Here is a 12513-nt window from a genome sequence, read left to right as displayed (position 1 = left end):
ATTCACCGATGCCAGCAGTAAGGCCGACGTTTCATCGCTCCTTTATTTTGGGGAGTGGAGGATGTCGGGAATTTCGAACTGATCACTCGAAATTCCCGCCATTTAACTCCACCTACGTTACGTCAAATTGGAGGGAAGGTTGAGAGAACTAGCGGGCGAATGAATATGGTTTAAGACGAGACTGTTTTAGAACCTAGAGAGCAACCGCCTGGTAGGAGAGGCGCTGAGGCTAAAGAAATCGAGCATTTGTAATTTATGATTCAAAAATTTAATGTCATTTTATTGTAACATGATGAAAATATCCTATCTAGAAATTTAGGTTCAGAAAAAAACGCGGGAACAAGGTGACGTTGGGGGGGTGCAGAGCTCAGCTCTACCTCTTTGATCCGACGTCCTCAGTTGAAGTAAGTCCTTAATTGTACTCTCTCCCCCCCCCTATTGTACCCAGGTCGGGTTCCATATAGGTTTTGCTAGTGTTCTGTAAAATTTGTATCTATGAATATTTAGTCGATCCTTGTGATTGGGGATCATTGTCGTCTTGTAAATTACGTGAAAAGGCCTCGGTATGACGTTTATCGAGGTAACCTACTAAAAGATTAATTAATTTTGCTTAATTTTGAGTCCGGTGCGGACTTAGTTTTTTTCAGTAACGCATGTGGTCATTTAGTCAAGTGTCTCCTTTGTATGTCGAGTAAAGGTTTAATTATGTGTTTCCTTCGTAGTAAATGATTATTTTGGTAATAAACTTGTTAAAATATAGCCGTATTCTACTTAATTCCTGAATAAACTGGTGAAATTCACAACACTATTCATAATGGTATTCTAAGTAATTGAGAAAATAGTTTTATTTATGATGGCTAACAACAAATATGGCATGAACAATTATTGGGAGGGCCGAGCTCATAAGCTAGGTAAGGTAGGTGTGTCCAAGTTAAGACACGGCCCTATATTTCCCTCACGTTTTTTCCTAAACGCTAAACCTGGTTTCCAATCATAAACATCAACTATGTATTTTTATAACAGGTTTTGTTGACTTGTCCATATGACACTATTGCAATACCATGCACTCGACTATTAGGGCTTCCAATTTAGTACCACAAAGGTGTGGTTTTATTATAGTTACGGACGGGGAAAAATACTCAGCACATAAAAATAATAAGTCAGATATGCTTGAAACACAAGATAACAATTTGATAAACTATACGATTCACGTGATAAGAGAAACATTAAAATGTACTATTAACAAACCAAGTACAATCCTCAATTCATCATGGCGTCAGATACATAGCTAGCCAACACCCGTGCCAGTAAACTCTTGTAACCTTTTACCCTACAATGTAATTATATTTTTACCCAAATTATGTACAAAATTACCTAAAATTCGTCAATATATAATCAAATAGACGCAGGAAAACATATGATTACAATAAAATAACTTACACCAAATTTACTGTGGACACTTGAGAACTAAAGAACTGTTACGCTGTTCCGGGCCGCACAGCTACGTTGTTGCCAGATGGGTTTGCCTACAATTCCCGGAAAATCCTGTCAAAATCTCCCCAAAACCTTAAAAAATCCCAATTTCCCAATAATTCTTATAATCAATGGGTAAGCGAAATTATATACCTTATTAACATAGAAAGAACACTTACAAATAAGAGAACCCAAATTTCCCAAGTCTGGGAAAAATTCCCCATATCTGGCAACATTGCAGACAGAATTGTCAGATTTTTTTTCTTTTACTAAACTATCGTACATACGCATTAGAGGTGTCGTATGCTATCCCAAGTTATCGTACATATATTAACAATTTTACATTTTCAAAGGAATTATGGTACATATATTTAACATAATCACATTTTCAAAGGAATTATGGTACATATATTTAACAAAATCAGGAGTAGAATAAAAGATTTACAGAAACATAGTTTTAGTTTACTTATTTAATGAAACACTTTCTTTAGACAGAATAAAAAAATCTCGAATATTGATATAAAAATACAAAATTACTTTTTCTTGAGTGAATTAGAATAAAATGTTGATGAACACACTAAGAAAGAAAATCAATTATTCCAATATAAAAAATATGTGATGATTGAAATACGAAGATATCAATGAGAGAGAGAGAGAGAGAGAGAGAGAGAGAGAGAGAGAGAGAGAGAGAGAGAGAGAGAGAGAGAGAGAGCTAGTCTCACACACAAACACATTTATAACTTTACACACACACACACACACACATATATATATTATATATATATATATATATATATATATATATATATATATATATATATATATATATATATATATCCTACCCATTCTGAGTGGTAATACCTTATTAACGTGATGAAAGGTTTTGGGTATCGCCATGATCAGCAAAGCTATAGTCATATTAGACAGGGCCACCCATACTAGGTTGGTTTGCTACGAGCAATCAGACGAAAGTCCCCCAGGCCCCATCGTGGTGAGGAAATGGCCAAACCCCAGACATGAATGAGGACTTGTCTAATGAGGTCTTGTCCTGAAGTGGACTAGAAACGGTTGCCTTTGTTGCCTTTGTCGTTATGGTTTGTTTCTCCCGACGAAGACAGAGTCATACAGAGAAGAAGTCGTCCTAACAAACACGTAGTTGAAAATCGGAGCGTCCTTGGCAATGGCGTAGAGCGAGTAGCCCTTGGATGCAAACCTACAGGAAATGAATAGGCCTACAGTCAAAGGATGGAAATTGTATTGAAAACAACAATTATAGGATTTATTCACTGAAATTGTCATAAATGTCTTAAATTACCATAAATGTCTTTTATTGCTCTATGCTTAAATTATTATTTCACCCTCAGTGAAATTATCTTATTCTAAAAGGGAGAGAGAGAGAGAGAGAGAGAGAGAGAGAGAGAGAGAGAGAGAGAGAGAGAGAGAGAGAGAGAGACTCTTACCAGTTAATAAATGCGTGATCTGTTTCGTCTTTGAGCACAGTCCCTGGGTTCTGGTGCTCCACCATCCATACATCCACCAAAATCCCTCCGTCTTGATTCAGGAAGCTCCTGACGACTTCATCTTCGACGCCTGCCCAGGGTGTGACAGGACTTAGGTTATTCAGTCTTTAGGCTTATGCAAATATCGATAAAAACGACACTTAGTCGAAACTTAAACTAAAAAAAAAAAGAAAGAAAGAAAAAAGTTTGACATATTTTCATCTCATATTTGTTTAAATGTGGGCCATATTACCGCGAGTTGGGGAATTGGGACATTCTGTGCCCAGGTACAATAGGGCATTATTATTATTATTATTATTATTATTACTATTATCATTATTATTATTATTATTAGAAGTAGTAGTAGCTAGGCTATAACCCTAATTAAAAAAAACAAGATGCTATAAGCCCAAAGGCTCCAAAAAGAAAAAAATCGCTAGGTAAGGGAAGGAAACAAGCAAATAAATAAACTACAAGAGAATAAACAATCAAAATAATCCATATCAAGAACAGTAACAACATTAAATTAGACACTTCACATATAAAATATAAAAACCTCAAAAGAAAAAGAACAAGAGGAAGAGAAATTAGATAGAACAGCATGCCAGAGTTTAGCCCCAAGCAAGAGAACTCTAACCCAAGACAGTGCAAGATCATGATACAGAGGTTATGGCACTACCCAAGACAAAAGAGCAATGGTTTGATTTTGGAGTGTCCTTCTCCCAGAAGAGCTGCTTACCATAGCTTAAGAGTCTCTTCTACCCTTACCAAGAGGAAAGTAGCCACTGAACAATTATAGTGCAGTAGTAAACCCCTTGGGCGAAGAAGAATTGTTTGGTAATCTCAGTGTTGGGTGGTGTATGAGGACAGAGGAGAATGTGGATAGAATAGGCCTAACTATTCGGTGTATGTGTAAGCAAAGACAAAGTGGGCCGTAACCAGAGAGAGTGATCCAATGTAGTACTGTCTGGCCAGTCAAAGGGCCTAATAATCCATCAAATTCACTATGAATAGGTGAAAGAGGTTGGACAATAAATTGTAAGAGAGATTAAGTAGAAACGGGGGTAAAGTGAAGAGCTAAAAAGTGGGTGCAGCTAGGAGCCTAAGAAAACTGAAGAGGTTCTCGAATAATGTTTACAGTACACACTGTGAGGTAGACCAACGACACTATCCATCGACAAGGCCTTTTCTAAAGAAAACAAAATAAGTTTTTTTTTTTCTGGAATTCAAATAGAACCAAACAGACTCAATATCTCACCTTCAATATCAAGCGAGATGAAATCAACCTGCGTCACGCCAAGGGCTTTGAGAAGGCTCAGCAGAGGGAAGCACTGGACCTGGCTGTAGGTGGAGTGGGCAGCACCCTCACTCCTACTGGCCATCGGGGACGAAAAGAGGGCATTCATGGCCTTGAACCCGACTTCGTAAAGTTTATTTTGATCATTCGACATCGTCACCAACGTTTCCTGAAGAAGAGTTGAGTGCATCTGATTTTGTTGGGGTTCTATGTGCAAATTGTTTTAAGAGCTCCGGAGGAGGTGAATAACATTATCAACACAAACATTTAAAGTTTACCTGAACGGGATAAGGCTTGGTCGAGAGACAGCAGTTGGCAGCCCAGGCTTTTCGATTCTTGCCAAGCAAACGAGCGAACATTTTGTCATCAGGTTCCACCAGGAGTCCCGTCCATCCTTTGATCCTTTCGAGGTACAGCGTGTTCGAGAGATACTCGCCGTCCAGGGCGCCTGCTTCGACGAAAAATCCCGGAGGGCGGGAGTCGAATAGTGCCCTCAAGATCTTCTGCAGTGGGGGAAAGCCGACAGGATGGGCCAGGTAATTGTTGTACGCTGAGTTGGCGGGATTTGCAGCCTCAAGCATCCTCAGATTGTAGTTTCCAGAGCCTGGTCCAATTATCACACTTATTTAGAAGCAAAAAAGAAGAATGTAAGCATTACTCATTACAGTTTCTCTAGTGATCTAATCTCATATATCTCCCCTATATAATAAAGAGCAAGTGTCTGGCTATATAGGTTTCTTTCCTGTCACGCTGAGTGGCATTGCATTGCCAAACATATGACTTCTCAGTATCTACCCCATCCCTTGGGTAGGGGGAGAAGGAATAGCCATACCCTGAAATGAGGGTGTACCCCAAATGGTAGTTAGGAAAGGAGGAAGAGGTGGGAAGGATTGAATCTGTGTGTGAGTGTATATCTACGAGAATATTTAGCCGTCATTTTTGACGGGTCACATACGCTAGTATACACACACACGCACATATATATATATATATATATATATATATATATATATATATATATATATATATATATATATATATATATATATATGCACACACACACACACTAGTATCTTTATCCACGTAAGGAGAAGCGAGTTAACTATATAGAGTTATCTGAACCTTAATAATCGACTTATGGACAGACATTGAACACCTAGTGCAGAAAAAACATCCACAACGCTAGTTAATTAATACACCTACACAGATGACTCATCAACAATGTATCAAACCCACAACGTGCATTTTTTTCGCAAATTGTCTTTGGCAACATCTGTCAAGACCTACCTGTCTTACTACATCCCAGCATCCTTTCCACTAATCTTTAGTATTTCAATCTTCTCACGTAACCTTATGAGAGTGAATTATGAATGATATTGGAAAATTATGTTAAAGTTATTGAGATGAGCTGGTTTTGTAGTAAAGATTGGTAGAATGAATAATTAATAGGGCAAGAAATGTTGATACGCATAAGTGACAGGGTATTCAGTCGGTATATATTCATATCAATTTATTTCTCTGTCAGAGGGGTTTGACTTCACATGGTACCCTTCAGGATTCCATCCCACAACAGCCAACTACTTGCCAGGTACAGTTGGACGCAAGAAATCCTGGTACACCTCACTCTGAAGGAGTGCACCCTATCACACCCTTGCTTTGCCACGACTAACCAAAACGATAGTGTAAGGAGAACTGGCAGAGGCAGTGGACTGGGATAAACACAGAAACTCGCCGAGCAGTAAGAGTGTGGATGAGTGCACTTCCTCAGAGTTAGGTGTGCCAGGGATGACTGTTTCCAACTGTACATAATTCTCTGGCTAAATAAAGAGATATTAAATTTTTTTTAGCAAAGTTTCCATAAATTGCTCCAATTTTCTTGAAAATATTTTCCTGACTCTTGCTGGTGATATAAAAAACCACTACTGAATTTGTAAGTAACAGGTTGCAAAATTGTTGATTAGTACCTCAGTGACTATGTGAATGTAATATCAAGTGGTGTTCTTCAGGGTAGTGCTATCAGACCATTACTTTTCATACTATATTCACATGATACTCTCATGTGGTTTAGCCTTGAAAATAAGCTTGTTCCCTATGCAGATGATGCTACTCTCTTTGCATCTATTCCATTTTCTGAATATAAACCTATGGTTGCTGAATCCCTTATTATTATTATTATTATTATTATTATTATTATTATTATTATTATTATTATTATTATTATTATTATTATTATTACTTGCCAAGCTACAACCCTAGTTGGAAAAGCCGGATGCTATAAGCCCAGGGCTCCAACAGGAAAAATAGTAGTGTGTGGAAAGGAAACAAGGAAAAATATATTTTACGAAGAGTAACAACATTAAAATAAATATCTTCTATATAAACTATATAGATTTGGCCAATGTAAGATCAGTGTAAGATGAGGCTGCTTGCAGCGCCTAAGCTCCGCCCACATAAGTGACGTCATTGTGTACGTCACGGGCTATCTGTATTTCCTTCCGCTGTGCATGATGCAGCAGCGTCAGTTGCAATGAAGATAAGAAACAACGCTGACTGTCATTTCTTGATCCTGCCTAGTTTAAGATCTAACATGGCGCAGTGAGTAGGATATTAAGAGGACCTACTGTAATAACCGTGGCACAGCATGGCACCACCATCGAGACGACCCTCTTTTGCATCCCCTAGGGGCAGGATTGCAAGAACAGGAACCTTTGGAACCGGCGTCAGGATGTCGCCGGCTTCCGTGTTGCAGGCTCACCAAGTGCTGCAAACCCAGCAACAAGCCATCCAGAATCTTCAGGCCGAGATAACAGCGTTGTCACTCCGGGGTACCAACGTCCCCCAACCAAGGATCCCTTCGTTTGCAGCTCCGGAAAAGTGCGAGGCTGAGGTGTCCCCTGCAGCCTTCAGGTCTTGGAAACGGTCAATGGAGTGTTGGTTGCAACTGTGTAAGTTGAAGCCTATCGAGGCAGTTCACCATATAAGGCTTCATTGTGTTCCGATATTGCAACGTGCCCTCGATTCTAGGTATACTGACGCCCAGTGGAGTGCCCTGTCTACTGAAGGGGCATTTAATGCGGTTAAGCAAATGGTAGTGAAAGCTTCTAACCAAGCGGTGCAGTGGCTCGAGTTTTTTGATTTGGCCCAAGAGCCTAGTGAGTCCTTTAATGATTATTTTATCAAGTGTACGCAAAAGGCTACTGATTGTGCATTCACATGCCCTAATTGTAATCATGATTTATCCGAATATATGCTTTTGCGCAAGCTCATGGTAGGCCTAAGTGATAAAGTGCTCAAAAGGCAAGTGTTTCAATCGTGCAATAATATCCGTGATATCGATTCCCTTAGAGTCATGTGCAGTGCATTCGAGGGCGCCCGTGACGACGCCCTTCGTAATAGGGCATGGCTTAGCAGCTCCCCTAGAGCGGCTGCTCTCAGTGGGTTCGAGGAGGAACACGAGGTGGAGGTGGCAGCTGCCCTTGCTAAGTGTGACAGGAGTACCTCTGTAAAAGTACAATTGCGTCTTTGTGGTAATTGTGGTACTCGTCATAGCCCTGGGTATTCTTCATGTCCCGCAAGAAGAACGACATGTTACGGGTGCGGTAAAACCGGTCACCTGAAGAAGTGTTGCAGAGGGCGGAGTATCAGGAATAACGTTAGTGGTCTGGCCGAGGAGTCGGACATAGCAGGTGCAGTGATTGCAGTAGTCGTGGCGGCAGAGGCAAGGTTGCGGAATGGGCCCTCCCCACAACCCACTATTCGTGTTGATATATGCTTGGCCAACTTGGGAGAGTGGTCCTGCGTCCGAGCGGTGCCGGACACTGGTGCCCAGGTTTGTGTTGCAGGACCCGCTATTCTTGCGATGTTGAACATAAAACCAGCTAAGCTGAGGTTAAAGGGAGGATTGCGAGACTTCGCCAACCTGCATCTGAAGTGTTTAGGTTCAACCTCTTGCACCATAGAATACAAGGGGAGGCATACAACTCAGGAAGTATACTTCGTAAAGTCCTCCATTGATTTTTATTTATCCCTGGATGCTTGCAAGAAACTTGGTCTTGTGCCAGAAACGTTTCCTAACCACGCTCCCTTCACGGACTCTGCCCCCGCAGCAGCTAGTACAACCCTTACATTAACGGAAGCAACTGATCAACCCGTGAGACCGTCGGCTATTCCGTTTCCCCCTAGTGAGGAGAATATTGCCAGATTAGAAAACTGGTTATTAGCCCATTTTTCAAGTACGACTTTCAACACCGAGAGAGAACCCCTCCCGGTAATGGATGGGGAACCCCACCGTATTCACTTATTACCTGACGCAGTTCCTTACGCATGCCACACACCTGCGTCGGTACCTAAGCACTGGGAAAAGGAGGTGAAAGCCCAGTTGGAGGAGGACGTCAAGAGAGGGGTCCTACAAAGAGCTCCCCCTGGAGAGCCCACGGAATGGTGTTCACGTATGGTGGTCGTGGCAAAGAAAACGGGGCAACCCAGACGTACGGTCGACTACCAAAAACTTAATGCAAGTTGTAGAAGGGAGACGCACCATACCCCTACGCCCTTCGATATGGTATCCAGCATTCCCCTTTGCTCATTCAAGACTGTGGCCGACGCCTATTGGGGATTTCACCAGGTAGAACTGGACAAGGAGAGCATACCCCTAACCACGTTCATTACACCTTGGGGTAGGTACCAATACCGAAGGACACCAATGGGACATTGTTCTGCCTCCGACGCATATACACGCCGTTTCGATGATGCCATTGAAGAAGTACCCAGGAAGTTTAAGTGTGTGGACGATACACTTCTGTACGATTCGAGCGTAGAAAGCGCCTTTTGGCATGTGTACGACTTCCTTACTGTCTGTGCATACAAGGGCATCACTTTGAAACCAGAAAAATTCAAGTTTTGCAAGAAAGAAGTGGAATTTGTCGGATTCGACGTCGGTTGGGACTCCTACAAGCCTTCAGAAGATTATTTATCTGCCATAAAACGTTTTTCTATGCCCCAAAAGCCCACAATATCCGACATCAGGTCATGGTATGGTTTTGTCAATCAGCTGGCCCCCTTCCTGACAACGGCGCCCATCATGACCCACTTTAGAGACCTGCTGAAGAAGCCCTCGGGCAAACAGGTTTATTGGGATGAGTACCTTCAGGAAAAGTTTCGTCAAGTGCAAGACATCGTCTGCAAGTTGGCCAAGGACGGCCTCACCTACTACGATAAGCTGCGGCCGACTGTTGCAGTCACTGACTGGAGTAAGGAGGGGGTGGGCTTCGTCATCCTCCAACAATATTGCAGTTGCACCTCCGTCGAAACCCCCTTCTGTTGTAGAGATGGTTGGAGAATAGCACTTTGCGGCAGTCGGTTCCTCACGCCCGCCGAGTCTGGGTATGCAGCTGTGGAGGGGGAAGCCCTTGCAGTGGCTTGGTGCTTAAAAAAGGCAAGGTTGTTCTTATTGGGCTGCCCGAACTTAACCATTGTCACGGACCACCGCCCCTTAGTCAAGTTACTAGGCAATAGGAGTCTCGGCGACATTACCAACCCCAGACTGTTTAGATTAAAGGAGAAAACATTATTGTATAATTTCAACGTTAAATATCTACCAGGCAAGAGAAATCATGCTGCTGACTTTCTCTCTCGTTTTCCTACCCTGAGGACGACGCCAGATGGACAGGATGCGAGCTTCAACGAAGAATTATCGATTGCCATGGTGTCAGCAATCGCAGAAAACCTACAGGAGCAGTGCACTATAGACGAGAAAACTGTTGAAGAGGCAGCCCTTGACGACCCAGCATATCAGCTGCTAGTCGCTCGAGTGAATGCAGGGGATTGGAACCCGAAGAAATCTCAAGAAATTGCATGTTTGAGGCCCTTCTACGGCATCAGAGAACGTCTCTCTATATCTGGTAACCTGGTCACATACTGTTTCAACGACAACTGCATCCGCCTTGTCATTCCCGAAGGGCTCCGTCACCAGATAACCGCCAACCTCCATGCTGGACATCAAGGCCTAGATACAATGTTGAGGAGAGCGAGACATTCGGTCTATTGGCCAGGCATCGAGGGTGACCTCCAGCATCATCGTTCACGATGTACATCGTGCGACGCCCACGCACCATCACTTCCTGCCGAAGTCATGAAAATGACCCCTGCCCCAGAGTATCCGTTCCAACAGACTGTCATGGACCTGTTTCAGCTCGAAGGACGCATGTATATGGCATATTGTGACAGGCTTACAGGCTGGCTAGAAATAGCCCACTTCCCCAATGGCACCTCGTCTGCAAAGGTCATGACAAAACTTAGGCATTACTTCACTCGATGGGGAGCACCCGAACAATTGTCTACCGACGGCGGCACCAACCTGGTGAGTGAAGAGATGATGACCTTCTACAGGAGATGGAGAGTTGACATACGCTTATCATCGGCCCACTATCCGCAGTCAAATGGGAGAGCCGAGGCCGCGGTTAAGTCCGCGAAAAGGATAATTAGAACAAGTATCAGTGGGACTGGAAGCCTCGATAACGACAAGGTATCATTGGCCATGCTACAATACCTGAACACGCCTTTAAGAGGTATAAATAAATCTCTGGCGCAACTGGCAACTGGGAGACAGTTACGGGATGGTGTACCGACTGCGAAACTCAACTATATGATAGACCAACATTGGAGAAAATCCATTAGAAAAAGAGAACTTCAAGTAGCAGAGAAAAATGAGAAGATAATCGAAAGCGGCAGTGACAGGAGGCTAACGCCCTTACAGCCAGGCACTCACGTTAGGATTCAGAACCAGATGACCAAGGCCTGGGACAGGCTGGGAATCATAGTCGAGCAACGACCTCATAGACAGTACGTCGTGAGACTAGATGGTAGTGGGCGTCCGTCCATAAGGAACAGAAGACACCTCAAGGTCACTGAACTGCCCGTCAATGAGACAAGAGGAGCCACTCCTACCGACGACGAAGTGGGTCATGAGCCTAAGTTTCCCCCATCAGCGCCAGAGGTACGGCCTCCAAGGAAGAGAGAGGCCCCTGCCTGGATGAACGATTATGTTTAATTATCTCTGCTTTGATCTTGCATTTATAAAATGAAAAATTCTGTTTTATTTTACTGCACTTAGACGTGCATTGATTTCATTTACAAAATTATATTTTGTAGGAAATTTTAAGTTAAGTTGGTGTTGCATTCACGACTCAATTTTAGTGCACATCTTACAATGCTGATGTAATTATTGTTTCATTGAGGTTACGTTAATGCTGTCGATGTTGTTATTTCTCTCTCTCTCTCTCTCTCTCTCTCTCTCTCTCTCTCTCTCTCTCTCTCTCTCTCTCTCTCTCTCTCTCTCTCTCTCTCTATCTATCCCATCTGAACGTTACCATTAATTATTACGATTATGATTTACCTTAAATGTCTGATGTTTTACATTAAGAGAGTATAGAATTTTGTTTATCATATCTGTTTTTGATATTGTCATTTATAAGTTTTGAAAATATTACCCTCGTAATATTTTGGGAGGGAGATGTAAGATCAGTGTAAGATGAGGCTGCTTGCAGCGCCTAAGCTCCGCCCACATAAGTGACGTCATTGTGTACGTCACGGGCTATCTGTATTTCCTTCCGCTGTGCATGATGCAGCAGCGTCAGTTGCAATGAAGATAAGAAACAACGCTGACTGTCATTTCTTGATCCTGCCTAGTTTAAGATCTAACAGCCAAAATTAGTGCATGGTGCAAATTATGGGGGATAAAGTTAGACTCTAAGAAAACTCAAAGTATGATTGTAAGTAGGTCGGAGACAGTGACTCAATATCCATATCTTTACATTGACAATTTCATCTATATTTAATTCCTTTAAAATTCTAGGTGTGATTCTTAATTACAAATTTACTTTTATGAAACAAAGATAATAATAATAATAATAATAATAATAATAATAATAATAATAATAATAAAGTGGTTTAAACCTTTGATTCATAGAAAAAAATAAATAAAAAAGTACGCAATAAAGTCTTCCCAAATTCGTGGGAGAAGAAGAAAGCGAACTCACTTGGATTTCAGGTGAGAAAGAAGTTTCGGATCTTCAGGCGATAACGGACCAGTTAAGAGTGAAAGAAATATCCTGTTTTCTTCATATCTCTGAAAAGGATAAAAAAAAACTGTCAGATACACACACACACACACACACACATATATATATATATATATATATATATATATATATATATATATATATATATATATATATATATATATTG

At 41.7% G+C, this 12513-nt stretch overlaps 1 protein-coding gene across 1 annotated transcript in view; it reads right to left on the bottom strand.

Annotated features, from left to right (window-relative positions):
• Positions 1–2562: 2562 nt before the first annotated feature.
• Positions 2563–12513, bottom strand: part of LOC137622731 (protein Star-like) — a 27493-nt gene continuing 17542 nt past the window's right edge. Inside the window, exons 3-7 of the mRNA XM_068353324.1 lie at positions 12306–12394; positions 4548–4890; positions 4231–4438; positions 2934–3063; positions 2563–2686 (exon numbers count right to left, since the gene is read on the bottom strand). Coding sequence (XP_068209425.1) covers positions 2563–2686; positions 2934–3063; positions 4231–4438; positions 4548–4890; positions 12306–12394 — 894 coding nt within the window. The remainder of the gene's footprint in view (positions 2687–2933; positions 3064–4230; positions 4439–4547; positions 4891–12305; positions 12395–12513) is intronic.

This window comes from Palaemon carinicauda, chromosome 29 (assembly GCF_036898095.1).
Source record: "Palaemon carinicauda isolate YSFRI2023 chromosome 29, ASM3689809v2, whole genome shotgun sequence".
NCBI classification, from domain to species: Eukaryota; Metazoa; Arthropoda; class Malacostraca; order Decapoda; family Palaemonidae; genus Palaemon; species Palaemon carinicauda.
The sequence above is the reverse complement of the archived record's forward strand: the minus strand, read 5'-3'. Positions and strand labels throughout refer to the sequence as shown.